At 51.6% G+C, this 26,635-nt stretch overlaps 1 protein-coding gene across 1 annotated transcript in view; it reads right to left on the bottom strand.

Annotated features, from left to right (window-relative positions):
- The window catches only part of LOC149337077 (uncharacterized), a 68,499-nt gene that overhangs the window by 32,531 nt on the left and 9,333 nt on the right, over positions 1 to 26,635 (bottom strand). The window contains exon 4 of the mRNA XM_089554318.1: positions 12,456 to 12,645. Within this exon, the coding sequence (XP_089410444.1) occupies positions 12,456 to 12,645 (190 nt within the window). The remainder of the gene's footprint in view (positions 1 to 12,455; positions 12,646 to 26,635) is intronic.

Below are 26,635 nucleotides of genomic sequence, written 5' to 3'. Positions count from 1 at the left end.
AATTTAAGGTTATGCTCTTCGGCCTTTGTAACGCCCCTGCCACATTTGATTGGATGATGGACTCGTTACTCCGCGGCGTTAAGTGGACGACCTGTCTTTGTTACTTAGATGATATAATTGTTTTCTCGCCCTCGTTTGAAACCCACCTGCTTCGCCTTTCGTCCATCTTGGCACTTTTCCGCCGCGCAGGTCTTCAACTCAACTAAAAAAAATGTTCTTTCGGCCGCCGCGAACTTAAAGTCCTCGGCCATTTGGTGAATGCGATTGGCATACAACCTGACCCTGATAAAGTTTGTGCCGTCAGTGCTTTTCCCTGTCCCCGCTCGCCCAGCGATGCCCGCAGCTTCATCGGTCTCTGTCCCTACTTTCGCCGTTTCGTCCCGAACTTCGCAGCCGTCGCTCGCCCTCTCACCAATCTGTTGCAGAAAGGCGTTCCTTTTTCCTGGGGACCAGAGCAGGCTACTGCATTCTCCAACCTTATCGCCGTCCTCTCCAACCCTCCTGTATTGGCCCATTTCAACCCGTCTGCTCCGTCTGAAATTCGCACCGATGCAAGTGGTCACGGAATTGACGCCATCCTTGCTCATCGACAACGCGGCCAGCACTGCGTGATTGCGTACGCAAGCCGTCTTCTTTCTTCCGCCGAGAAGAATTACACCATCACAGAACGCGAGTGCCTGGCTCTTGTTTGGGCCATTGGAAAATTCCGCACATACTTGTTCGGCCGACCATTCACTGCTATAACCGACCACCACGCCCTGTGTTGGCTCTCCTCTCTCAAGGACCCTACTGGCCGTCTTGGCCGGTGGGCACTGCAATTGCAAGAATACACCTTTTCCGTGGTTCACAAGTCCGGTCGCCTCCATCAAGATGCAGACTGCCTATCACGCTATCCCGTCGATCCTCCTTTTTTTACAGACTGTGAGTCGGATGCCTGTGTCCTCTCCATCTCCGACCTCTCCCACATTGCCGACGAACAGCGCTTGGATCCCACCCTCACCTCTCTCATCGACCGCCTCAGTACAGACCGGTGCGACACTTCTCTGGCCCGGTTTTTGCTGGACGGGAACACGCTGTACCGCCGCAACATGCCACCTGATGGCGCTGAGCACTTGCTAGTTGTTCCCCGACACCTACGCTTCACTATCCTCACCACCTACGGCACCAGATGACGCACCTACGGCTGGTCATCTTGGTGTCTCCCGTACGTACGACCGCGTGCGCCGGCGTTTCTTCTGGCCAGGTCTCTACCGCTCCGTCCAAGGCTACGTGGCCGCTTGCGACCTCTGTCAGCGCCGAAAGAAGCCCGCTGTCCTGCCGTCTGGACCACGGTGGAAGAAACAGACTAGGTGTCTGAACGCGGCGGCCGCGCCGGCGACTTTTTTGATCGTAGTTTACGCCTCTCTCGGCAGATGGCGTGGATCGTTGGGGGGTCAACCGTAGCACCCGACGCGGCGCGCGGACCTCCACAAACATTCGCACGCGCGTAAGAATGACCAGTAATTTGCCCGATAAACGAGGTCTGTTAGAAAAGTATCCGACCTTTGGCCGAAGAAAAAAAACTGGCATAACTGGAGCGTTGGAAACCTAATAACCTTCAAAGTAGTCTCCTTGGGGCTCCATATACATCTCCCAGCGGTGCTGCCATTGTTGGAAGTATTCCGAAAAGGCCCTTTTCGGAATGGAATTTAGTTCTGCTGTCGTTGCAGCCATAATGTCCTTTCTTTTCTGAAATCGCGCTCCTTTCAATGGCCACTTGATTTTAGGAAACAGCCAGAAGTCGTAGGGGGACATATCAGGAAAGTAAGGAGCCTGTTGAACTACAGGAGTGTGGTTTTTCGCCAGAAAAGTCTGAATCAAATGCGAGGAATGTGCAGGAGCAATGCCGAGAGGGATGCGCCAATTTCTTGTTGACCTCAATTCCGGTCTCTTGCGCCGCACAGCACCAACTAAGCAATGGAGGACATCCCTGTAGTACTCTTTAGTCATTCTTTGATCCTGTGGGGTGAGTACTCGTGGTGTGCCACACAGAGGGAATCAAAAAAGCAGTCAGCATCACTTTGACATTGCTGCGCACTTGGTGGGCCTTCTTTGGTCTTGGTGACGTGGAATGCGTCCTCTGTGACGACTGGGATTAGGTTTCCGGGTCGTACCCGTACTCCAAAGACTCTTCACTAGTGATTACGGCGTCGGTGAAGTCAGGGTAACTGTTTGTGGAATCCAGCATCTCCTGTGAGACTTCAACACGAAGCTGCTTTTTCTCCACCGTCAGCAGCTTCGGCACAAATTTCGCCGCAACTCTCTCCATGGTCAAATCTTCGGGGATAATGGAATGTGCAGAAAAATTGCTGATGTCCACCTCTTCCGCAATTTCTCGGATAGTCACACAATAGTCCCGCATCACCACAGCGTTCACTTCGGCAATTACCTGGTAATTTAGGCATGTTGATGGCCGACCGTAGCGTGGCTCTCTCTCCACAGATGTGCGGCCGTCTTTAAACCAGTTGCACCACTGCTTAATCTGTGTGCTGCTCATAGCATCATCACCGAAAGCCGTCTGAACATTTCGAATGGTTTCCACTTGGCTATCGCCAAGTTTCTGGCAAAATTTGAGGTAGTAGCGCTGCTCCTCTCGCTCCGCCATTTTCCTTGCAACAAAAAACCGACGAGAGCACTGCGCACTGCCTCACTCAAACGCTGCTTCCCAGCGACTGACGCTATCGGCAGGCGGGAAAAAATTCGTGCATGCGCACGAGGGTTCAAGGTCAGCTGCTGTAAGCGCGCTTGTTTCATATCCATCAGGTGTTCGCAAAAAAAAAAATAAAGTCGGATACTTTTCTAACAGACCTCGTATGTCTGTATACTAGACTAAACGTCCGGCAAGCCTTTGTAAGCAAGCTTAGGTATATGCTCATGATTATTTCAGCTTAGAAATGCTATTCGTACCTAAGCGTGCTGTGATACTCGTAAACGTCCAATATATCGACCGCAATGGAATCGCCCGCGTGTTTACTAGTGCTCAGCTTGTACAAACGCAAAACAATCTGGCTTGTGCGGAATGCAGAATTCTTAGATAGAAATTTCCAAACACGCGCAATTAAGGTGTCAAGAAATCCTAGTCGCGCATGTCAAATACGCTAGCTCCCGATAACGGAAGGTGATCGTTGGTTCCCGCTCGGTTTTGTGTCAGACATTATTGATCACGTAGGTGCTCGCTTTCCAATTCCATATCTGCGCGAAAATAGTGGCCCCACGCAAACTGCGGGCTGCCGCGTGTTCCCGAAATGCACTGTCTCCACTTCTGCTTTGCCGCCACAAGCGTACAGGCTCGCGAAGTAAAGTTTGAAGGCCGTGCTCTCGAAATGTTTTATAAAACAACCGGCTACAAGACAAGACGGATTTTATTTTTCACATTCATGCAGACGTCGCTAACACAATATCACATCGGCGGCCGAATTTCGATGAAGGCGAAATTCTAGAGGCCCGTGTGCTGAGCGATGTCAGTGCACGTTAAAGAACCTCGGGTGGTCAAAATTTCCGGAGCCCTTCACTACGGCGTCCCTCATAGGCTGAGTTACTTTGGGACGTTAAACCCCAATAAACCAAATCAAACCTAAATTCAGGACTGCAGTGCTTTTCAAGGTGTTTGGCATTCTAGACAAGCTTTGAAAGCTTCCTAAGATGTTGCATTTTCGCTTTCGAGTCAATTTTTGTCTCTTTGCAGACCTGCGTCATTCGCATAGCAATGTAATAGTGCAACAAATTTGCCATCATATCTTCTTTATGCTCCTCACATGGGAACGAGAATGTATGCTTTGCTAGCATAGCTTCAATTGTTACCTCATACTCATGTGTGTGGCATTTTGCTGAAATTCTTTTTCAGCGATCTGCAGCAAAGAAAAAATCCTGAGATTTGGGTGCAGGAGCCCACCTCTTGTCTTACATTGCACAAGTGTGCTTTCAGGCTGAGCATGGACCTCAGTTTCTTCAACAAGGCTCTGTCGGCATGCGGGGCAGGTTGAGCCCTTCAACATTTTTCTGCACATAAACCCAGCCAGGTAATACACAATGCAGTCAGCAACCTCTGGCTCTGCACATACCTCACCAAACGCTTCATCACACTCAACCTCCGCGGCAACCAATCCATCCAGTTTGCATTTTAGCTGCTTAAGACGAGTCTCTTGTTTTCCGTCCATTTGGACCGCAAGCTTTAGATCAGCCAACGTAAGCATATGCGTTTCCCGAGCTTGCTCTACCTCGCAGTTCCCAAGCTTGGGTGGTTTGATCAGGCTATACACTGAAAGCATATTATATAGCTGAAGAAATGTGGGTCAGGAGAAATGGTCATTCTGACCGCCTGCTTGGCGGATTGTCCCCCCCCCCAAAAAAAACGCTCTAATACATCCTGGTTAAATTTTCCAGTCAGTACGTATCTGAAGCCACACTGTTTGAGCAAATATCTTGTCAGCTCTAAAGCTGACAAAACTGTGGCACACAAGCCTGCTATAGTCTGCTTTGTCAGAAAATTATCGGGACATATCCTTCCGGCTACCACTTCCCCCTCCCACTTGTTGAGCCAGTACAGGAAGGAGGCGAGAACTCTGAGATCTTTGCTGCCTGCACTGATGCCTTCTTTGGGATGATTGCGATGGAGTGCGTCAAACAGATTTTTAAATTTCAAGGCGAATTCTACCGTGCCTTTAACATTCTCCAGTCCCACTGTTTTCCTTGGCGAGTAAAACTCCAGCCCGCTGGCCACAATTCGACTGAACAGCTGGGTAGCGAGTTTTACGCGCATCTTCTCCGTGTTCGACGGATTAATATGGGCATATGTGAGCTTGTGGCAAACACGCAAATGTCCAGGCTGGCTTTGGTCTTGAACAAAAAGCTTATCCTAGTGTGCCCATTGGGCACGGCCACCAGGAAAGTTTAGAACCTTTTGGGAATGCAGACAGTTGCGCACACACTTCACAAGATGCGGAGCATCCGAAAAGACAAATATGCTACGCTTGTCATCAATAGGGAGGAACGAAACAGCTTTTACCCATCACACAATACACATGAGTGTATGACGGAAAATATAATGGGCAAAAAAAGACACGTGGCACAAAAACAACCGCAGCGATCACTACCACTCCTCCAAATGCAGTCGCCGGCCCACACGCCGCCCACACGCCCGCTGACCCCCTAATCTGCTAGCGCCATCTCACGACGCTCCCAGAAAACACGAGCCGACGATCGTCAACATCAACGTTACTAGACTGTTGGTCAACATCGCCTGCTGGAAAGGCGCTCTCGTTCAGACACCTAGTATATTCTTCCTCCGTGGTCTGGACACCTACAGCCGATTCCCATCCCGACCGACCCGTTTTGTCGTGTTGGGCTTGATTTACTTGGGCCCTTCCCGGAGTCCTCGGGGAACAAGTGGATTGCCGTCGCCACCGATTATGCCACGCGGTACGTTATCACTCGCGCCATTCCAACCAGCTGCGCCACTGACGTCGCTCACTTCCTTCTGCACGACGTCATATTACACCATGGCGCTCCCCGTCAACTCCTTACCGAACGTGGCCGCTGCTTCCTCTCCCGAGTTGTTGACGAAATCCTTCGTTCGTGCTCCGTTCGTCACAAGTTCACCACGGCTTATCATCCTCATACGAACGGCCTTACGGAACGTCTCAGTTGCAACGCTGACAGACATGCTCGCCATGTACGTATCCGACGACCACCGGGACTGGGACATCAGCTTGCCTTTTGTCACCTTCGCCTACAACTCTGGTTACTGGTTACTCGCCCTTCTATCTTCTCTTTGGACGAGACCCCTTTCTGCCCTTCAATACTCTGCTGCCCACAGCCGGCCCTGTTACTACATACGCGCGCGACGCTATCGCCCGAGCAGGCGCCGCCCGCCAGGTTGCTCATCACAAGCTCTCCGCCTCCCAAGAGGCTCAAAAACACCGCTACGATGGCCTGCACCGTGATGTGCGCTAGCCTGCCGGATCTCTAGTCTTGCTGTGGCTCCCATCCCGTCGTGTGGGGTTATGTGAAAAACTTCTGCCGCGCTACACAGGTCCTTATCGTGTATTACGGGCAGTGACCGACGTAAAGTATGAAATCACGCCACTGCACCCAAAGTCGACGTCCGCTTCACTGACATCCGAAATCGTTCATCTGGCTCGCCTTAAGCCCTATCACCCACCCTCGACATCACACGCCTAACACGCACCGGGACGTTGCCTTCAGCCGAGGGGGATAGTGTTACCGGTGAACTGGTTACTAAATAAGTGAACGAATCGTGAAGGAAGAAGTGGCGGTGCGCTGGACGACGACGACGATGACAGTGGGTAGCTGGGCCCTCGGCGTCTGAGCTGAGCGCTGGCCATCTCGGAGCAGCCGCCAATATAGACTTACCGTAACGGTAGTACCCTAACATCCCCGTAACAAAATAGATAAATTTGATCCGGCATTTTGTGCAGTAAATGACGTGTTTCTAAGCGCATGACTCGGGCTTTCCATCACGAAGCACTCCACACAACTTGCCGAGCTTGTACGAGCCACAGAAAACCACGCAGATGGGATAACTATAAGCCATCTTAACATTGTGCGACAGCCTGTGGAAATACGGAACAACTTCGCTGTTCGATTCATGCTTCGCCTTTCTGTCTCTGTTTTTTGTTTTATAAAGCAGGCTTTCAGAAATGCTGGAAATAAATGCACTCGAATAACCAGCACTAACTAGGCGAGCAACTTGATATCAAAGATTTGACTAAAAAGGTGCGGGTAAGATTTATTGAGAGCTTCCTGAATTAGTTGCAGCTCGTTTTATCATATCATATTCAGCGCTATCTAAAGGAAGAATACCTTTCTTGGATCTGGGGTAGTAGATCCAGCCCACATGTTAATCAGACAACTTGACGAGGACATCTAAAAGCTGCATCACGTTGTGAACAGAAAATTCACAGCGGAACTTTCGTCAACCTAGAAATGTGCTATACATATTGCAACCAGATGGCCCCAGGTGGCATCAGAAGACAAAGCGGTGAAAGTTGACTCACGCGTCCTGAGAGCACGTAGTCGTATTCTCTGAAACCTTTGACGAACATCTTAAACGCCTGCGGACTGTATTAGATGCTCTTTTTTTTTATTCGAGAAGTGCGCCATGAGGCATAAGTTGAGAAAAGGGGGTGTGGAATGTAGGTTACAGAAAGTTAAAAGAAGGAGTGTAGACCAGTTTCGGCGAGGTACTCGCATAGGCTGCTGGTGAAGTGATTGTCCATGGTCCACTTCACATAGTCCCCGTCGCGGTTCCACCACAGGCCGACCTCCCTGCGGTCGGCTAATTTAACGCTCAAGCCCGAAAAATGCCACTTCGGCTACGAACAACTGAAGTTTCTAGGCCACGTTGTGAGCGCCGCCGGTGTCCAAACCGATCACGACAAAACTGCCGCCGCGGCCGAATTTCCGGTTCCTACCACGAAGAAAGCGCTGAAACGCTTCCTTGGTCTGTGCGCCTACTACCGTCGCTTTATCGCCGCCTTCTCCCAAATTGCCGAACCCCTGACCCGTTTGACGCGTGACAATACCCCGTTCGTGTGGACTACCGAACAACAGAAGGCTTTCACAGAGCTACGCCGACGCCTGCATACCAGCCCTGTACTTGCTCACTTTGATGAGGAGGTTGCCATCGAGATCCACACAGACGCCAGCAACATCGGCCTGGGTGCTGTCTTGGTCCAACACCAAGATGGCGTGGAACGCGTGATTGCATATGCGAGTCGCGTTTTGTCTCGCGCCGAAATTAACTACTCTACCTCGGAGAAGGAGTGCCTCGCGGTTGTGTGGGCCACGATGAAGTTTCGACCCTACCTCTACGGCCGCCATTTCAAAGTCGTCACAGACCACCATTCCTTGTGCTGGCTGGCCAATCTACGGGACCCATCAGGCCGCTTAGCAAGGTGGAGCCTCCGCCTCCAGGAATTTGACTACACCATAGCCTATAAATGTGGACGCAAGCACGAAGATGCCGACACGCTCTCCCGCGCACCAGTCGACCTAACTGATGACAGCACAGAGGACGACAGTCGTTTCCTTGGAATGGTCAGCGATTCCGACGTAATGGCCAGTCAGCGAGATGATATCACCTTACGACCCGTCATTGACCATTTGGAGGGCCGCACTGCTACCATACCACGGGAGGTCTCCCGGAACCTCTCCTCTTTTTGCATGCGCAATGGTATACTGTTAAAGAAAAACTCTAGCCACGGTGACCGCGCCTATCTCCTCGTCGTACCGGCAGACCTCCGTGCCGACATCCTTTTTGCCTCTCACGACGAGCCCACCTCTGGTCACTTGGGGTTTGCACTTACTCTCGCTTGAGTACGCAATGCCTATTATTGACCAAAGCTTGCTGCCACCATCCGCCGCTACGTCCGAGGTTGCCGTGAGTGCCAGCGCCGCAATTCACCTCCCCTCAAGCCCGCGGGTTTACTCCAACCAGTTGTACCTCCTCGGACGCCCTTTGACCAAGTCGGCATGGACCTTCTCGGCCCATTCTCCCTATCATTGGCCGGCAATAAGTGGATAATTGTCGCCACAGAATACCTGACACGCTATGCCGGAACTAAAGCGGTGCCGCGTGGCACATCGTCTGAAATTGCGCAGTTCTTCATGCATCGCATTGTTCTGTGGCACAGCGCCCCGTCCAGCGTAATCACCGATCGGGGAACGGCTTTCACAGCGCAGCTCATGCACGAGGTATTCAAGTTGTGTCATACCAGCCATCGCAACACTACTGCCTATCACCCGCAGTCCAATGGGCTCACCAAGAGACTCAACAAAACTATAGCAGACATGCTCACTATGTACGCACACGTCCAGCATAAGACTTGGGACAAAGATCCTTCCATGCGTGACTTTGCGTACAATACGGCCGTAGAAGAAACCACTCACTTTACGCCATTTCGCCTTGTTTATGGGCGCGATGTGCATACCATGTTGGATGCCATGTTTCCATGCACTGCCGACGACCGGGCACTCACGGCACACGCCGAAGAATTTGTCCAAAACGCGGAGTGAGCCCGCCAACTCGCCCGCATGCACATCAGGAGGCAACAGGGCACAGATGCACGCCGCTAAAGCCAGCGACACCGCCACGTCGAGTACCAGCCGGATGACCAAGTGTGGGTATGGACCCCTGTGCGGCGCCCAGGCATGTCGGAAAAACTCCTATGCCGCTACTTTGGCCCCTACAGAGTGTCGGGTCGCGTAACAGATGTGACTTATGAAGTTCTGCCCGACGGTTGCGTGCTCAGTGCGCGCCGTCGACCCCAGCCAGAAGTGCACGTACTGCGTATGAAACCCTTTTTCACGCACTGACGGCGCTTCCACAGTTGTTTCGGTTTTTGTTTTTTTTCGCAGGGGCCCGTTTTCCCCTGTCATTTTGCTCCTTCGATTGTTGTTCCCCTACTTCCATCAGTTAGCTCGCGGCGTCGTAGTGGTTTTTCGTATTTCTTTTCTTTTTTTTCGGGAGGGGGAATAATGCCACCAGATGGCCCCAGGTGGCATCAGAAGACAAAGAGGTGAGAGGGCTCACGCTCCCTGAGAGCTGATTCTGTTAGCGCTGCTGGCGAACGGTGTCTCCTACCTTGGTTCCGTGAGAATATATAGAATTTAAACAGTATCATTCACCGTGCGGTCAAGTTGCACCTCTTGTAGAAAAGAAAAGTGTTAGTGTACGCAACGGTAAACCTTCCTGACGTGTATGCCAATAAGGTTCGCTTGAATTCTTCGATCACTCACTGACAGGTATATCTCGCACAGTTCTGGAGCAACTGAGGAACGTGTACATATTCCCTTCTTCTGTAAATAAAACTGATCACCGAAGCTGATCGCTGTGATTTCTAGATATAATTAAAGCACACCCAGCATAGAACGAAACGCGGTGCTTAGTAGAAGACGTTGAAATTGGCATCGAAGCATTGAGCAAGCAAGAGCTTATGCGCAACATCTTACCCTCTAGCGCTTACATCAAAAGTGTTCAGTGTAGCGGCTGATACCTTCGCAAGGAAAAGGTTACAAAATCACCAATGACAATTTTGAAAATAAAAGTCCTGTTGAAATACAATAACGTGTAAAAGATATCCAAGCAAGCCGCACTAGTTTACAGTGGTTTGAGCATGCAGTAGAACAATAAAGTTCGAAGAAAAGTAACGTAGTACTTAGTAATAAGCCTCCCCGCGGTGGTTCGGTGGTTACGGCACGGGGCTGCTGACCCGAAAGACGTGGGTTCGATCTTCGCCGCGGCGGCGGAATTTGATGGAGGCGAAATTCTGGAGATGTTATTCTGGCGAGGACTGCGCGATGTTAGTGCACGTTAATGAACTCTAAGTGGTCGAAATTTCCGGCGCCCTTCACTACGGCATCCCTAATATCCTGAGTAGCTTTAGGACGTTAAACCGCAATAAACGAATTAACCAACTTAGTAATAGATTACTGTTTTGTAATTATTAAGTTACTTTTTTGAGGCAGTAATTGACCACTGTAATGAGTTACATTTCAGATAGAGTAATTGTAATTGTAATCGGTTACTGATTCTCTGCAACTGTACAAGATTGGCCTCAATCCACTCAAAAAGAACCGCGAGAGAATGAAGTGGAGCAAATTTTATCATTAACTAATTATGTGCTACAGAGTCGAACTGTTCCTTGAAATCTATAAAGATACAACCAACATGGGCATGCCAAAAGAGTGACATGGTACAAGTAATGCAGCACCCTAGTCCGTAGCAATGGGGTGTAATGCTGGCCAGCGAACGCTGTGAATACCGAAGTCTGGTACAGCGTGCTCTACTGGCGGCGGAAGCAAGTGGAGCCCAGGAGCAGGGGCACCAACAAGCGCTGAAGGCTCCTAGAGAAGAGCGAGCAGCCGCTAAGAAGAATACTTTCTTAGAACAAGAAAGTTATTCACTCACTCACTCCGTCTCCAAATAAGTTTTAGCTTTCATTAGTCTGCACGTGGCAAAGAGTGTGGCTAAGGTGTAGCCGTACTAGCCCTGTCCACATTCCTCGTTGTTCCTTCAGTCTCAAACACATTCTGGGGCACAGTTTCGATTTTGCATTACCGGAATAAAATTATGAAAAGTAGCATTTTTTCTTCTTTAGATGATTAGAGTGTCCGGTAAAGCCGTTAAGAATCAGTTTTCTTCCACATCAAAATTCAAAACCCACAATTGCATCGTGGCACCTTAGAAGCAACCAACTAGCGGCAGGGCTCAGAAGCCGGATGGAAACGAGAAAAGTGCGAGGTGCATATCAAGAATGCATTTTGACATTACAAGGGACATCATACGATAAGCACTTATTTCTGTCTTAAGGGAATGACACGATAGCGTTCTTTTCAGCAGCCTGGTGTCCTCTTTGTATATCACTTCGCAAACACGGGCAGAGATATTTTTTATTTATGGTCTTCATGACATTGCTTTTTCCTGTTTTTTTTTTACCACAAAAACCCATGGCCTCTCTCTAACAAAGTCGATTAAACGTTATTAGTTTGATCAATCTATTGTGCTCCTTCCCACGGTGCTGAGTTTCTGCTGCGAACGAAGTGCTTGGCTGCTCCCGATTTACAGAATGGAGCGCCGGACTGTTCGTGACTTCAGTGGTGGAGGGATAGCGTACCCGATTCAACATGGCAGGGGCAGGGTGCGAGTCCCAGCGTGGCCATTTTTCTTTTCAGCTCGGTTGCGCTTCTTTGTTGAGAGGCAAGGCGTAGTGATGGCGCAATGACGTCACGACCCTATACACCAAGAAGGTGTTGTGTAGGGACGTATTTACTTTTGGACTGTGGTGTCATTTTCTCGTGTGGCATCATACCCTTGAAACCACAATATGACATCTGTCGTCTACGCGAAATAAGATTCGCAACGAGGGCAAAGACGTAACACGAATGCGAAATTACTGTACCACATATACAGATGTTCGCGTCGAATGCGAAGTCTAAAGCTACCACCTTAAAAGTGAGACTGCTTCGGCCTCGCGATCGGTGAAAACCGTGAACGCAAAACATAGCGAGCACACTGATCAACGCCGGCCTCTCAAACCAGCCCTCTACGAACTTTCCGATTGCCACCTACACCACAAACGCTGGGACAAAGCCGAGCACATCGTTACTTCGTTACTTCATTCGGAGCGGTACGTTCAAGCTGAAAGCGCACGAAAGAGGTGACTGCGCAACTGCGTAACACCTCACTACTCGACGCCGTCAGGGCTATCCCACCAGTCTGGTCTCCATAACTGCAGGTCGTCAACTGGTGACCCTTGGCACAGGTGTTTTCATGACGCAGCCTCAATTTACCACGCCGTTAGTACACCAAAGCGGTCGTCATCGATAGAGACGTGCTAGGACTGCGGTAACGAACGCATAAAACCTTAAGTGGAACGAGATTGTCCATGACTTACCTGACACTTCCCGTTGCTGGTAAATCTGAACTCGATCCAGAAATAATCTCCGACTTTGGGGATGTCAGCCTCTTTGTGGGAGAAATGACTTTGCCCGCTAGCTATGATGCGAATATCTCCTTTGAACATAGTATATTGGCCGATTTCAACGTATGGCTTGCGAACGTGGTGGTTTATGCAGTAGCGGAACCTAGGAAGAGAAAGGACACATAATCCTGACAACATAATCTGTTTCATTGATCCTGGTGAGTTTAAAAAACATCTATGTATACATTTGTTTCCATAGTGATGTTCCAAATGTACGACAGTTTCATATGTTCTTAACGTTGTTTTCCCATTTACCACTTCTGTTGCCCTTGGTTACTTTTTTTTTCTCGTGTTCGTGTTTCGCTTTTTTCTCTCTATTTTCGTGGCTGATGTTATTTTAACTCCGTTTTGTATAAATTTTGTGTCCCTTTCTTGTATTCTACTTGTACCGCATGCTTGTACTGATATTACGGTTTTTTCCATCTGTATATACCTTTTTTTCGATTTGCCCCCCTCACCCAATGCTCTTCGGGGCCTGTGAGGTACTAATAAATAAATAAATAAATAAATAAATACACAATACTTGAATAGCACAGGTAGATTCCAACCCAAACATGTTAACAATGAGTGTGAGCGCTTTGGCTTGCGTGCTGTCAGGATATTAATGTACTCACCCAAATCTCTAACACCCACGACTTTTATTGCATGCTATCCAGGACGCACCGATGGCGAAGAGGTAGAGCATCCGCATCGCGCGCAAGATGACTGTGGGTCGAATCCTGGTACCGCGCAATTCACCACCACATACAAAAGAAATCCGCAATCTGGTGGAATTATGCAACAAGGCTGGAAGTTGGGGCTGATCCTGGTGACCACAGCTGACAATGCACTTCTTCAGAGAACAGGATTTATCCACCCTGGTCTCCAAAGTGCCAAATAGCCAAGTACCTCCTATATGAATATTAAGATTAACCATCGGGCCTCACTCTACCATCTGCTGAGCAATCGCCCAAAGTGGCAAAACCTGTGAAGCAGCGGAGGGTGCTAAGAATCTGGTTTAAGACAGGGCTTCATTGTAAACTGAATCTAGCAACCTTTAACGCTAGACACTTTTCAGTGAGGCTTGTCTAGCAGTGCTGTTTGATGAACTAGCGAGTGGCCGAATGGGATGCGTAATACTGAGCGAGGTTAAAATTACGGGTGAACTATATTAAGTGCTAAAAGGTGGGCTCATACTACGCCAACTGAGTTTAGTGAAAAGACGGGAACCAGCTGTGACATTCCGCATCAGTAAGGATAGAGCTGGAAGTATAGAGGAATTCTATGGCATTGACGAGAAGGTGTGGTTATATTTGTTCACCTTAATTGAAGGTGGTACTTGCTTACGCGTCTACATCCAGCCGGGATGACCAGATAGTTGAAACCCGCTATGAAGACGCGTAGTTGGCAAACAGTGCAGTAAAAACACAGTAAACTATACCGGTTGGCGACTTGATTACCAACATAGGCAAGAAGCAGGCTGGAGACCAGCCAATGGGCATCTATAACTTAGATTCTAGCAATAGCAGGGATGAATTATTAAAGCGAAACCATTTTATGGCTCATGAGCAGCGTCGACAGGATGTGTCACGCTATCACGAATTCATACCAAACCGAAAATGCAATCCATATCCATCCAACAAGCCAATCGATAATTAAATCTATTATCCAAGAAGGCAAACCACAATCCACAATTTAATCCATAATGCAATCTATAATCCAACAAGGCACGAACTGTCGTTGAAGAAAAATAAGAAAAAAATGTTGGCGTCTTCTTAGGCGCGTCTATTGAATGCAGAGTTATCTTAGAGACGTGTCTTCGAGATATGTACTGTGGCGTACATGACTAATTATGAGTAGACAAATTAAAGATCTCACAATAGGTGGTGTTCAAACGACGGCGGACATTGCGTCTCGGCGATGATTTGTCACGTGAATTTGGACTTCCGGGTCGTTCCTGTGATTTTTTTTTTGTGCGCGAATTGCTTGCAGGCGTGCGATTTCGGTCGTTTTTGCTTAATATTAGCGCTTAATACTAGGAAAATTGCTTAATACTAGGAAAAAGGATGTTTAGCGCTGCCTCAAACTGCAGCAACTTCACTGCAACGGTATGCCACATGTTCAGAGTGCCATCAAGAATAGGGAACGGCACAAACAGTACGCCGCTCTGAGACTTTGCCGCCAACGGCAAAGTTTGAGAGCCTTGTGAAAGTTGAAGCATTCGGTCAAGTAGGTTGTTTTCTCTGATTCAGGAGCACCAATTCTCGCCCCGAAGACTTCGGCTATGTTCCACAAGCGTTCTCGCATGACGGCAGCAGCACCGCGCGGGCTATGTTTGCACATATATGCTGTTCGACCTCCGTCAGTACAGCGCGACAAGGTGTTAAAATACCGGACGATTTATTCATCACACATTGTACTGTATGCGAGTAGCTCGAATCCATAGCTAAATCTTAAGGCGTACGTGGTTAGTGTCGTCAGCTGCCGAAACGCTGTCACCGCGGCCACGTACGCCGGAGTCGCGTTCCCTGGCACTGTTTGTTGCACTGTCAAGGTATGTTTACGAGCACTTGTAAGAGTTATAAAGTGTTATATGAAGACATAATCCCTATTTTTATGCTCAAACTGTAGCACGTTTTCTCCAATAGGATAGCCTACATAAGCATGCAGCAAGTGTGGAAAATTATAATTAAGCAAGCTGTTACGGTTAAGTTCCCTGTTTGTGAGGACCCGCATGCTGCAGTAATGTTTCTTCGTTTCCGTGTGCGGAGAGGGAGAATGACAGACATGTGATCGCATTAGAAAGTGTTAAGAATTATTTACCGCTTTTCTTCCCATACTTTCAGTCAGTATGTTATGAAAAGCCTCACTTCAGGATAAAATAACTTTTAAAATATAGCAGGCAACATAGTCTGGCCGTTTCTCACCTTTCATTTTACAGAACTTAGAATTGACGTCTGAGAGAAATATAATAATACTGAACGGTCACTGTGCAGCAAAGTATGATTTGCAAACTGTCTAGGGGCTGAAGAAGCATGTGAAGTAAATAAATGTCTACGTTTAAAACTTACATATGTGACGCAATGCACGTTTGTATGTAGTAATATTGCACTTAATGATTGTGAACGAGATTGGTGATTTCAAGTGCAACATGCCAAAAGGAAGGCAGAGGCTGGTATAGTGGTTATTGGGTGCATAAAGATCAAGAGTAATAATCATGTTATAAAACTGCTCGCGTTAAAAAGTCAAAGAACACGTTGTGTTCACAAACATTCCAGACTTTTTGGTATAGCTAGTGTCTCGAGGATGGTTAATCAAAGTCAATTAATATGCAAGCTGTGCCACATTGTTAACGCCAAAAGTAAAACTGGATGCGCATTCCTTTTGTTCAACGTTTCAGAGGACTTAGTAACAGGAACTTGTAGAAAATGCTGAAAACAACTCGGATAAAGCTTCTGTGCGTGCTGCAAAAGCCGAAACATATTTTTTTACCCTCAACCATAAAATTTATTAATATTAACAATTTGTCACACAGATCACCTGCATTAAACTCATTCATTATATGCAGTAGAAAATGCGCTGCAAAAGGTTTTGTAAGACAAAGATCACATGTTATTACCCACCGGAAAAGAAGAGTTTCGCGTTAAGAGCTCAGAAACTTGCTCCTCTTGCAGTGCAACAGTAAAGCTGCATATTTCAATCGCTTGTCGAGCTTTTGGCTGCTGTTTTATCAGAAGAGGAAGGTTCCGGGCTAGTTGGTAATGCATTTACCCTTGTCACACGGACACTTTAGATCATTATTGAGTCAATGCTCATCGAACTTAATGCAGATCGACGGTTGTCAGACGGCTACTTTCAAGCGCAATCGAGCTCTATCCTGCTTGACGCGATGGCGGCCCCTCAAGAGTGCTTGAGGTTCCAAGCACAATCGAAAGCACTCTCGCTCTCACGAAGGTACAAAAATAAACGCTAGTTAACAAAACAAAACTACAACTGTTGTCGTTGTAATTGACTAAAATGCAAGACAACATTTTCAGGAACTATACCTGCTTATATGCAAACATATTTATAAATAATCCCGACACCACACTCCAAGCTTCACCGTCAGTGTAAACAACAAAGATGGCGTCCTCCTGCTCGTCGACGCGCAAACTGTGGAGCGAGCGCGAGACAACCGCTCTCATCGACAGCTGGCTAGACCGCCTAGATAATTTGCGGCTCCAGAAGAGAAACGCCGTAGTCTACGCAGAAATCGCGGAGGCGTTGTGGACCCTCGGATTCCATCGCACAACAGCAGATACAGAGGTGCGTCACACGTCTGGCTACGGATTTGGCTGCCGCTCCCCCCGACTGCATAGTGTTGCCGGCCGGACATCACCTTCTTATGGCTGTTGGAGGAACATTTGGCGCCACCTAACACACATGAGGGAGCATTGAAAATGCCCGTGTAGTACCGGATGTTTCAAGCGTGCTCGAAAATCTCGATGCAGATCGAGTTCAATGATCATCGAAAGTGCCCGTGGGACAGGGGTATAAAATGAATAAACTGCACGAACACGGACACGAGCAGAAACGACACACACGCGAGCGCTCGTGTGTTTGTCTATACTTCGCCATATACTCCTTTAAGCAGTCAAGTACTTCATGCTCTCCCAACCTATATATTGTTACGTACTCAGCTGGCACTGAGCACGTCTGGGACGTCTTTTCAGAGGTTTTATGACGGGGAGGAGAGCTCAAACCAGCCAGGCCGACCAACTTTGTTTTCCTCAACCCTCCGATCTCCTCCGCTTCGTCGTCGACACAAAGCACGTTACACTTCTCCATCCGCAGACGAAGCCACTCGCGGCGAGCAAAGCAGTGTCCAGAGGACTGAATCGTGTCAGCCTAGCATCATGCTTCACCTGGGTCTTTCGTGAGCATCGGCCACTGTCAGTAAGGCGCGAGACGACGTAGTTCAAATCACTGATGCGCTTAAGCAACACAATAGGGCCAGTGTAGTGGGACAGAAGCTTCTAACACAAGCCACGCTTCCGTAGTGGCGTCCACAACCACACTCGATCGCCAGGGTCACAGGAGATGGGCTGGTGACGGGTGTCGTAGCGGTGTTTGGAGTGCTGCTGTGAGTCCAAAATGCGAAGGCGGGCAATTCGACGCGCTTTTTCAGCTCGGCAGAGTGTGGCGGCGATGGAAGGCTCGTTGTGGATAGAAAAAGGAAGGATGGTGTCGATGCAGCGACGGGGAACGCGAGCGTACACAAAGTAAAATGGGCTGTAACCAGTTATTTCATGTTGGACAGTGTTGTACGCATACGTAATAAAAGGGAGGATGTCATCCCAGTTCTAATGGTCAGAATCGACGTACATTGCCAGCATAGTGGTGAGGGTGCGGTTTGTGCGTTCGACGAGGCCGTTCGTTTGTGGGTGATACGCTGTTGAGTGACGAAAATTGCATTCGCCCCTACGAAGCAGTTCTTCCACAACATCCGCGGTAAACTGGCGCCCATGATCACTGATGAGAATGCGTGGACGTCCATGACCGAGAATGAGAGAGCGCAGGTGAAAAATAGACACATCAGAAGCAGTGGCGGACGGTATGGCGTCTGTTTCACAGTATCGTGTAGGTGGTCAACACATACGATAACCCAGCGGTTGCCATTCGCAGACCATGGAAAAGGGCCTAACAATTCGATGCCTACTTGCTCAAATGGTGTGGTCGGAGGTGTGATAGGGTGCAGCTCGCCTGGCGAACACGACGTAGGAAGCTTAAAACGCTGGCACTGGATACAGCTGGCTACGTATTGTTGAATCGTTTGGCGCATTTTGGGCCAGTAAAACCGTTCTTGTGTGCGGTGAAGGGTACGAGCAACTCCCAAGTGGCCAGACATGGCATCGTCGTGCATCAGTTAAAGGACAGGGATGCGAAGGCTTTCCGGCACGACGAGAAGAAACCGTGCACCGCCGGGTGTGAAATTCTTCTTGTAAAGTAAACCGGCGCGAATACAGAAACGGGCAGCAGTGGAATGACTGGCGGAGTCGAAAAGGGCCTTTAACGTCGTGTCCTTGCGCTGTTCAGTCTTGAATTGGTTAGGATCAGGAAACGTTGGTGATATAGAAGCGAGGTAGGCGTCGAAGTTGTCGCCGTCGCAACAAGTCGTCGGAAGCGGCAAGCGCGACAGACATTGAATAGGTTGGGGCAACCGAAAAGGAAATAAAAATAATAGGCCCCTGCCTGCACCGTTTACACACAACAGGCTTAACCCAATTGAAAAATAAAAGAGGAGGGCCGTAGGCAAGTTGTAATTTGACCACCCGTGGGTGGAAAAATAAAATATTAGGGAAAATGCTACATTAGCGACCCACAGCCGAGAGAGCGGGCCCGGGGAGGCTCCCCTGACCTCCCCTGGGAAGTAGCGGAAAGGGAAATTGGACGTGGGAAGGGAATGGGGACAGCGAGTTTTTTGCTCTGATCCTTCAATTATCTCGACTCCATTACTGGCCCGCCTGGCCAGGACAGGGAGAGCATCGAGATTGCCAATGGTGCGGCCACACTCACGGGATGCCCGACCACCCACCATGCGCAACGGGCTCCGACCGTCGGAGACAGGAAAACCTAACACGGGGTCAGTAGCTACCTGGGGCTCCTCTCGCACACTAGAAGGCCTTTCCCACCTGCCGGCTACTAGCCGTCGAAGGTTTTTCGCGGTTTTTCGGACACCGGAAGTATGTGTGATAGTCCCGATCGCCAGTGGAGGTCCAGAACGTCAACGGCCTCGCGGCCTCAGAACTGGTCGCTCCGGGGGGTCCATCTGTGCTTCCTCCAACCATCCATGCACTTATTTCCTCCCCTAGCTTACTCTTCTCCTACAGAGGAGAGAGTGTTCAAGGCTGGGCGACCGGGCCACTAACCAAGAACGTGGCTTAGGATGAGATGACCTGGGCCTACTCCACCGGTACTCCACACATCTTCGGTTTTCGCCAGACTCTTACGAGGCAGTACTAAGCCCTCATCCCCCGGCATCCCGCAGGCGGTTAAGCCTGCGGCCGGCCGTAAGGCCGCTTCCCCGAGGCGGCGGTCCTCAGAGCCTGGCCACTATGAACCCCCGCGCGGACCTGGTTTCTCCGTAACCAGAAACCGACGCGTCGGTAGCCAGACTTGCACGCCCCCGCGCGCAGAGGAAGGAAGGTAGCATGTATTTGAAAACCTTTTGGCGTTTTGACATGCCTTCCGGGCCGGATTTCGTGGGTCCAACCTGAGTATAAACCCAGGCCTGCCTCCGCTCAGGCATCGGACCTCACGTGCACCACTGGCCCTCACAGTCGTCTGGGAGTCGCTGCCACTCCCATTGGGGGTTTGCATCCCCAGAGGATGGGTCCCGGCCATCCCATCCCCACTGCTGGCATTGCACCGAAACAAAGCCTAGTAGCCGAAACTACACCGGCCCGTATTCGGTGGCGGGGGGGGGGGGGGGGGGGGCACGAGCAGGCTGCACAGTCAGATTTCCCCCCCAGCTCGACAGACAGATATTAGTGTGGGCTTAAAAAATAAATAAGAAAAAAGTGCCCTGCCCGCACCGTCTTACGACACAACGGGCTAGCGCGACAGACATTGAATAGGTTGGGGCAACCGAAAAGGAAATAAAAATAATAGGCCCCTGCCTGCACCGTTTACACACAACAGGCTTAACCCAATTGAAAAATAAAAGAGGATGCCCGTAGGCAAGTTGTAATTTGACCACCCGTGGGTGGAAAAATAAAATATTAGGGATAATGCTACATTAGCGACCCACAGCCGAGAGAGCGGGCCCGGGGAGGCTCCCCTGACCTCCCCTGGGAAGTAGCGGAAAGGGAAATGGGACGTGGGAAGGGAATGGGGACAGCGAGATTTTTGCTCTGATCCTTCAATTATCTCGACTCCATTACTGGCCCGCCTGGCCAGGGCAGGGAGAGCATCGAGATTGCCCAATGGTGCGGCCCCACTCACGGGATGCCCGACCACCCACCATACGCAATGGGCTCCGACCGTCGGAGACAGGAAAACCTAACACGGGGTCAGTAGCTACCTGGGGCTCCTCATCGCTCACTAGAAGGCTTTTCCCACCTGCCGGCTACTAGCCGTTGAAGGTTTTTCGCGGTTTTTCGGACACCGGAAGTATGTGTGATAGTCCGCGCCAGTGGACGCCCAGTTCGTCAACGGCCTCGCGGCCTCAGAACCGGTCAGACTGCGGGGGGCCCATCTGTGCTTCCTCCAACCATCCATGCACTTATTTCCTCTCCTAGAGCGCGACAGACAGTCAGCGTCGGCGTGTTGACGGCCACTTTTGTACACGACAGTGAAGTTGAACTTTTGTAGCCGTAAAGCCCAGCGGGCAAGTCGGCCGCATGGGTCACGGAGGTTTACGAGCCAACAGAGCGAATGATGATCGGTGACGATGGTAAAAGCATTGCCGTACCGGTAGGAACGAAAGCGCTGCACAGCATAAACTACCGCGGACACTCTTGTTCGGTAACGGTGTAGTTCCGTTCCGACTTGCTGGCACAAGCTATCACATGCTGTTCTCCGCTTTGGCGTTGGATGAGCACAGCGCCAACTCCGACACCACTGGCGTCGGTGTGAACTTCGGTCGGAGTAGACAGGCAGAAATGGCGCAGGATAGTGCCCGAAGTTAGGAGAAATTTCAGATGGCGGAATGCAGACTCACACTCAGGGGTCCACTGGAATGGCACGTCTTTTCGCAGAAGGCAGGTGAGAGGGGAGGCGACGTCGGCAAACCGCGGAACAAAACGTCGAAAATACGAGCATAGCCCTAAAAAACTGCGAAGTTCCTGTGAAGTTGGTGACAGCCTCAACTTTCTGGGGATCCGACCGGACACCGTCCTTATCAACCAAGTGACCGAGGACAATTATTTGGAGTTCACCAAATGGCGTTCGAGTCAGTTGGCACTGAGCACGTCTGGGACGTCTTTTCGAGAGGTTTTGTGCCGGTACGGAGAGCTCAAACCAGTCAGGCCGACCAGCTTCGTTTTCCTCTACCCTCCTATCTCCTCCGCTTCGTAGTCGACACAAAGCACGTTATATATATATATATATATATATATATATATATATATATATATATATATATATATATATATATATATATATATTGTAACGGCATACGACCTACGCTAACCAAGAGCGCGCTGCGGTATACAAATAAAGAAGAGGCGCGGGGCGAGCGCGAGGGGAGAGCGCGCGGCGCTAGCGCGAGAGGTAGAGAACGAACGAGAACTGCCGCGGCCGGTTGTGTCTGGGTCTCCTGCACCTCTCTATGCCTTTCTCTGAGCGGGCCCGCCGTCCCGTAACATTTGGTGGCAGCGGTGGGATCATGCCGCTCACCCGCTCCCAGAATCAAGTACCCGACGTGCCAGTCGACAGGACTCCGCCACCAGCCGACGGCGCCGACGACGCAGCGGCCGGCACCGCTAGACCTGGGCGCTCGGAGGGGCTCGGTTCTCCGCAGCGGCTGGACGCTGGTATTGAGCGCCTCCTCGATATTGTTACTCAGCGGATGGACGCATGGGAGGCCCATCTGACTGCCCAGGCTGGGGAGATGGAGGCGATCCGGCGCGACTTCCGTCGCCTTCTGCCAGTCGAGCCGAACACTGGTCCGGTGCCTCTGGACGTCCCCGCCGCCGCTGTACCCGGCTCTGCCGTCGCTGTACCTGCGGTCGTAGCCGCCAATAGCGTGCTCGGCGCGGGCGCATCATTGGACGTCGTGGAGTTGCCCACGTTCGACGGCACCATTTCGTGGGATGCTTACCGCATCCAGCTGGACAGTATTGCGGCGGCGAGAGGCTGGGACGAGCAGATGCAGGCACGGATGCTCGTCGCCAAACTGAAAGGCCGCGCGACTGAGCTGCTGCAGAACGTGCCGCCCGACCAGCTGGGCTCTTATACTGTCCTGGCGGGCCTCCTCGCCGACCACTACAGTGCCTCAGGTCACCCCCGTGTTCAGTACCGTCGCCTACGAACCCGCCGTCAAGAGCTCGGGGAGACATACCAGGACCTCGCCGCCGCCATTGAGCGCCTGGCTCTGCAGTCGTTGCCGGGGACGCTTCAGAACGCCGTGGCCCTGGTCGGAACCGAGGCATTCGTCGACGCCATCCGACTCCCTGAGGTGCAGCGCTTGGTCCGCTCTGGGCGTCCTGAGTCCGTCCGCGCCGCCATGGCGCTCGCCGTCGAGGCGGAATTGACTTTGCTGGCCACGCGGGGGTCGCCACCGTCGTCCGAGCACAGCGTCCCGGTGCAGACTCCTCGATTCTCAGTCCCCACAGCGGCCTCTACCCGACGCAGGCGTAATGACACCCGCACGACCTGCTTCCGCTGCGGCCTGAGGGGACACTACGCGAGGGACTGTGCTGGCCCTCCGACGTCGAAAAACGATTCGGTGGAACGATGCCCCCGGATAAAGTCCGTCCCCGCACTCCTTAGTTCGCCGCGTCCCCTTCTTTCGTCGGCTTCGATGACAACTGAAGCTCCCTACGTGCTCGTTGACGTCGCCCTGCTTGATCGGCACGTAGTGGCCTTGGTCGACACCGGAGCGGCTGTTAATGTGCTCTACAAATCGCTTATTGTCAACGCGCCCCACCTGCTTCTTCCAGCCGCCAAAACCCGGCTCGTAGCTTTTAACGGCACCCCGGTGGAGCAAGTCGGACGTGTTACCGTCAACCTGACAGCACTCGGAAGGACCATCTCCACCGATATTGTTGTCGCGGACAGCCCTATTTGACCAGTGGTCCTCGGGTGCGGGTGGTGCCAGCAAGCCGGAGTCGTTCTCAATTTTACCATCACAGAACCAGGTGCGAGCCAAACTCTGTGTGGGCAGGGTTGGCTTAGCTGGATTTCCAGCCTCGGTGTCTCCCTGTGGCAGTTCCTGGTGTCGGCGACCAAGCGTGCTTCAGGATCTGTGCGCTACCTCGGAACGAAGTGGCCACGTCGAGTCAAGCCAGTCGATGTCACTACCGTGACTGTGGCGACCGCCGTGACTCTGCCACCGGGTGCGGCAACTTGGGTGCATGCCAAGTCTGACAGTCCGATCACAGCGGATGTGATTTTCGAACCTACCCGGTGTTCGGCTCCAGCCCGAGAGATGACCTCCCCTCGAAGCCTTCTGTCTGTGCTCAATGGAGACGCCCACGTGTTAATGCTTAATATCAGCCGCGCACCGCTCGTGCTGACTCCCGGCACGCAATTGGGTGCAGCGTCAGTCTTGGACTCAGAATCACCGGTTGCGTCTTTGCAGCATGACAAACCATCTCACCACACTCCAGTGCTGGCGGTCCTATCATGGGACGCATTTAACTTTGGGCCCACCCTGACCTGCGCGGAGCTCGCCTCTCTGAAGGCCTTGCTGCTCGAGCATCGCAGTTGCCTTGCTCTAAGCGCCGGTGAACTCGGGTGCACTTCCTGGGCCCAACACCGGATCAACACCGAAAACTGTGGGCCTGTTCATCACCAACCTCGCCGTGTCGCGCCAGCTGAACGGAGAGTCATCCAACAGCACGTTTGCGACATGCTTGACCAGGGAATCATCGCCCCTTCTTGTAGCCCTTGGTCCTCCCCTGTCGTCCTTGTGCGCAAGAAGGATGGAACACTCCGCTTCTGCGTTGATTACCGCAAGTTGAACGCTATCACTCGTCTAGACGTGTACCCGCTGCCCCGCCTCGACGATGCACTTGACCGCCTGACGGGGGCACGTTATTTTTCCACGCTAGATCTGCTCTCGGGCTACTGGCAGGTGCCTGTTCACCCCGATGATGTGGAAAAGACGGCATTCGTGACTCCCGACGGCCTCTACCAATTCAACCGTATTCCCTTCGGTCTCTTAAATGCTCCAGCCACCTTTCAGCGCCTCATGGACCGCGTCTTAGGCCATATGAAGTGGACTATGGCGCTGACGTCATTGTCTATGCGCCCATGTTTGATGAACACCAAAGGCGACTCAAACTCGTCCTCGAAGCCCTTACCTCTGCTGGGCTTCGCTTAAAACCAAAGAAATGTTTCTTCGGTTTCGCAGAGGTCACGTACTTGGGTCACGTTGTGAGCCGGCATGGCATCCGTCCCGACCCGGAGAAGCTAAAAGCGCTTACGGCTTACGAAGCTCCCACCACTGCCAAGGAGCTCAAAAGTTTCCTCGGATATGCTTCATACTTCCGTCGTTTTATACCCAACTTGGCCAAGTGAAGCGCCCCGTTGACCGCCCTACTGAAGAAGAATGCAGCGTGGAGTTGGACACCGGCCCAACAGCTCGCGTTCCTTGACGTCAAGCACGCGCTCCTCGAGCCTCCTACGTTGGCCCATTACAACGAATCGGCCCCCATCGTCCTCCACACGGATGCCAGCCAAGATGGGCTCGGCGCTGTCCTTCTGCAGGAAGACGAGTCTGGTGACCATAAAGTCCTAGCTTATGCCAGCCGCCAGCTTTCCGACGTTGAGCGCCGCCGCCACTCTTCAGAACTCGAGTGCCTCGCCGTTGTCTGGGCCGTCGAGAAGTTCCGTCCCTACTTGTACGGCCGTCACTTTACCATCGTCACAGACAATAGCGCTCTGACTTGGCTGCAGTCTGCCAAACACTTAAATGCCAAGATTGCACGCTGGTCCCTGCAACTTCAAGAGTATGATTTCACCATAGTGCATCGGCGCGGCTCTGCACATCAGGATGCCGATTTCCTTTCTCGCCACCCTTGTTCCGTGACGGCTTTGACGGACCTCAGGAGTGCGCAAGCGCAAGATCCCGACGTTGCTGCCATAATCCACTCCCTTGGCACCGCCGTCGGCGCAGGTCTCCGAAAACTGCGCCGGGTCTATCAAATGAAGGATAACCTCTTGTGTCATGTGAAGTGGTTCCGTGGTCGACCACCCGTGTGGTTGCCAGTGGTGCCGGCAACACTGCGGTCGCAAATCTTGCGCGGCCTACACGACGCTCCCACGGCTGGTCACCTTGGTCGCAGCAAAACCTACGCACGAGTGTCGGAGCGCTTTTGGTGGCCTAATATGTCCAGAGACGTCAAGGAACACGTGGCGTCCTGCTAGACGTGCCAGTTCAGGAAGTCATCCACACGAGTAACCAAGCCACCCCCGCAGGCGTTTTCGCCGCCGAGTTCACCCCTTCGAACTGGTTGGACTGGATCATTTGGGCCCGTTCCCGAAGACACGCGCCGGAAACCGGTATATTCTGGTTGCGGTCGACTACTTCTCCAAGTGGTTCGAAGCACTGCCTGTTCCCGACACGTCGTCCGCTCATGCCGTCTTGTTTGTGGAACAACATCTTGTTCTTCGGCATGGTGTGCCACAACGCCTCATCACGGACTGCGGGAGCTGCTTTATGTCCCAGGAATTTGAGCGTTCCCTCCGCTCCTTCGGCATTGCGCATTCCACTACATCCGTCAATCATCCCCAGTGCAATGGCCTCGTGGAGCGTGTCAACCGCACCCTTACGGATATACTCGCCTCCTACGTTGCTCCGTCCCACACAAACTGGGATCGTTTTGTTTCTACTGCAGCTTTTGCACTCAACACTGCGGCTCAAGAAACAACGCATGTCACGCCGTTCTCAGTCGTCTATGGCAGAACGCCCTCCATCCCTCTCGACGCGCAGTTGTGCCTTCGCCATCCTACTGCGTCGCCGACTGACTGCGCCCAACGACTTCGTTCCGCCCGCCTCGACGCTCAGCGCAACCTTCTCACAGCCCATGCGCGTGCGCAAGTGGCCAATGCCGCAGCACCACCACTTCCCTCCTTCCGGTCCGGTGACTTGGTCCTCGTTCGCCGCACCATCCGCGCGACTGGCCGTGCCGCGAAGCTCTTGCCCCGATAGCGCGGCCCTTACCGTGTCGTTGCACGGCTAGGCCCCGTTACGTACCGCCTAGAAGACCTCCCCGAGCTTCGACCACGCGGTGTGCACCACATTTTTCCCGAACATGTCTCCAACATGAAGCGCTATGTCTCCGGCACCCACCGTGATCCCGACTTGGCTCCCACGTCCTCCCTAGTGCCGCCCTCCCGTACCAGCACCAGGCCTCCCTTCCGGAATGCCGCCCCATAAGTGGAGCGCTGTGCCGTGAACGCAATCC

This window comes from Amblyomma mixtum, chromosome 7, assembly GCF_055824585.1.
Source record: "Amblyomma mixtum isolate Tamu chromosome 7, ASM5582458v1, whole genome shotgun sequence".
Taxonomy (NCBI): Eukaryota; Metazoa; Arthropoda; class Arachnida; order Ixodida; family Ixodidae; genus Amblyomma; species Amblyomma mixtum.
Note: the sequence above shows the minus strand (reverse complement) of the source record. Positions and strands in the feature narration are given on the sequence as shown.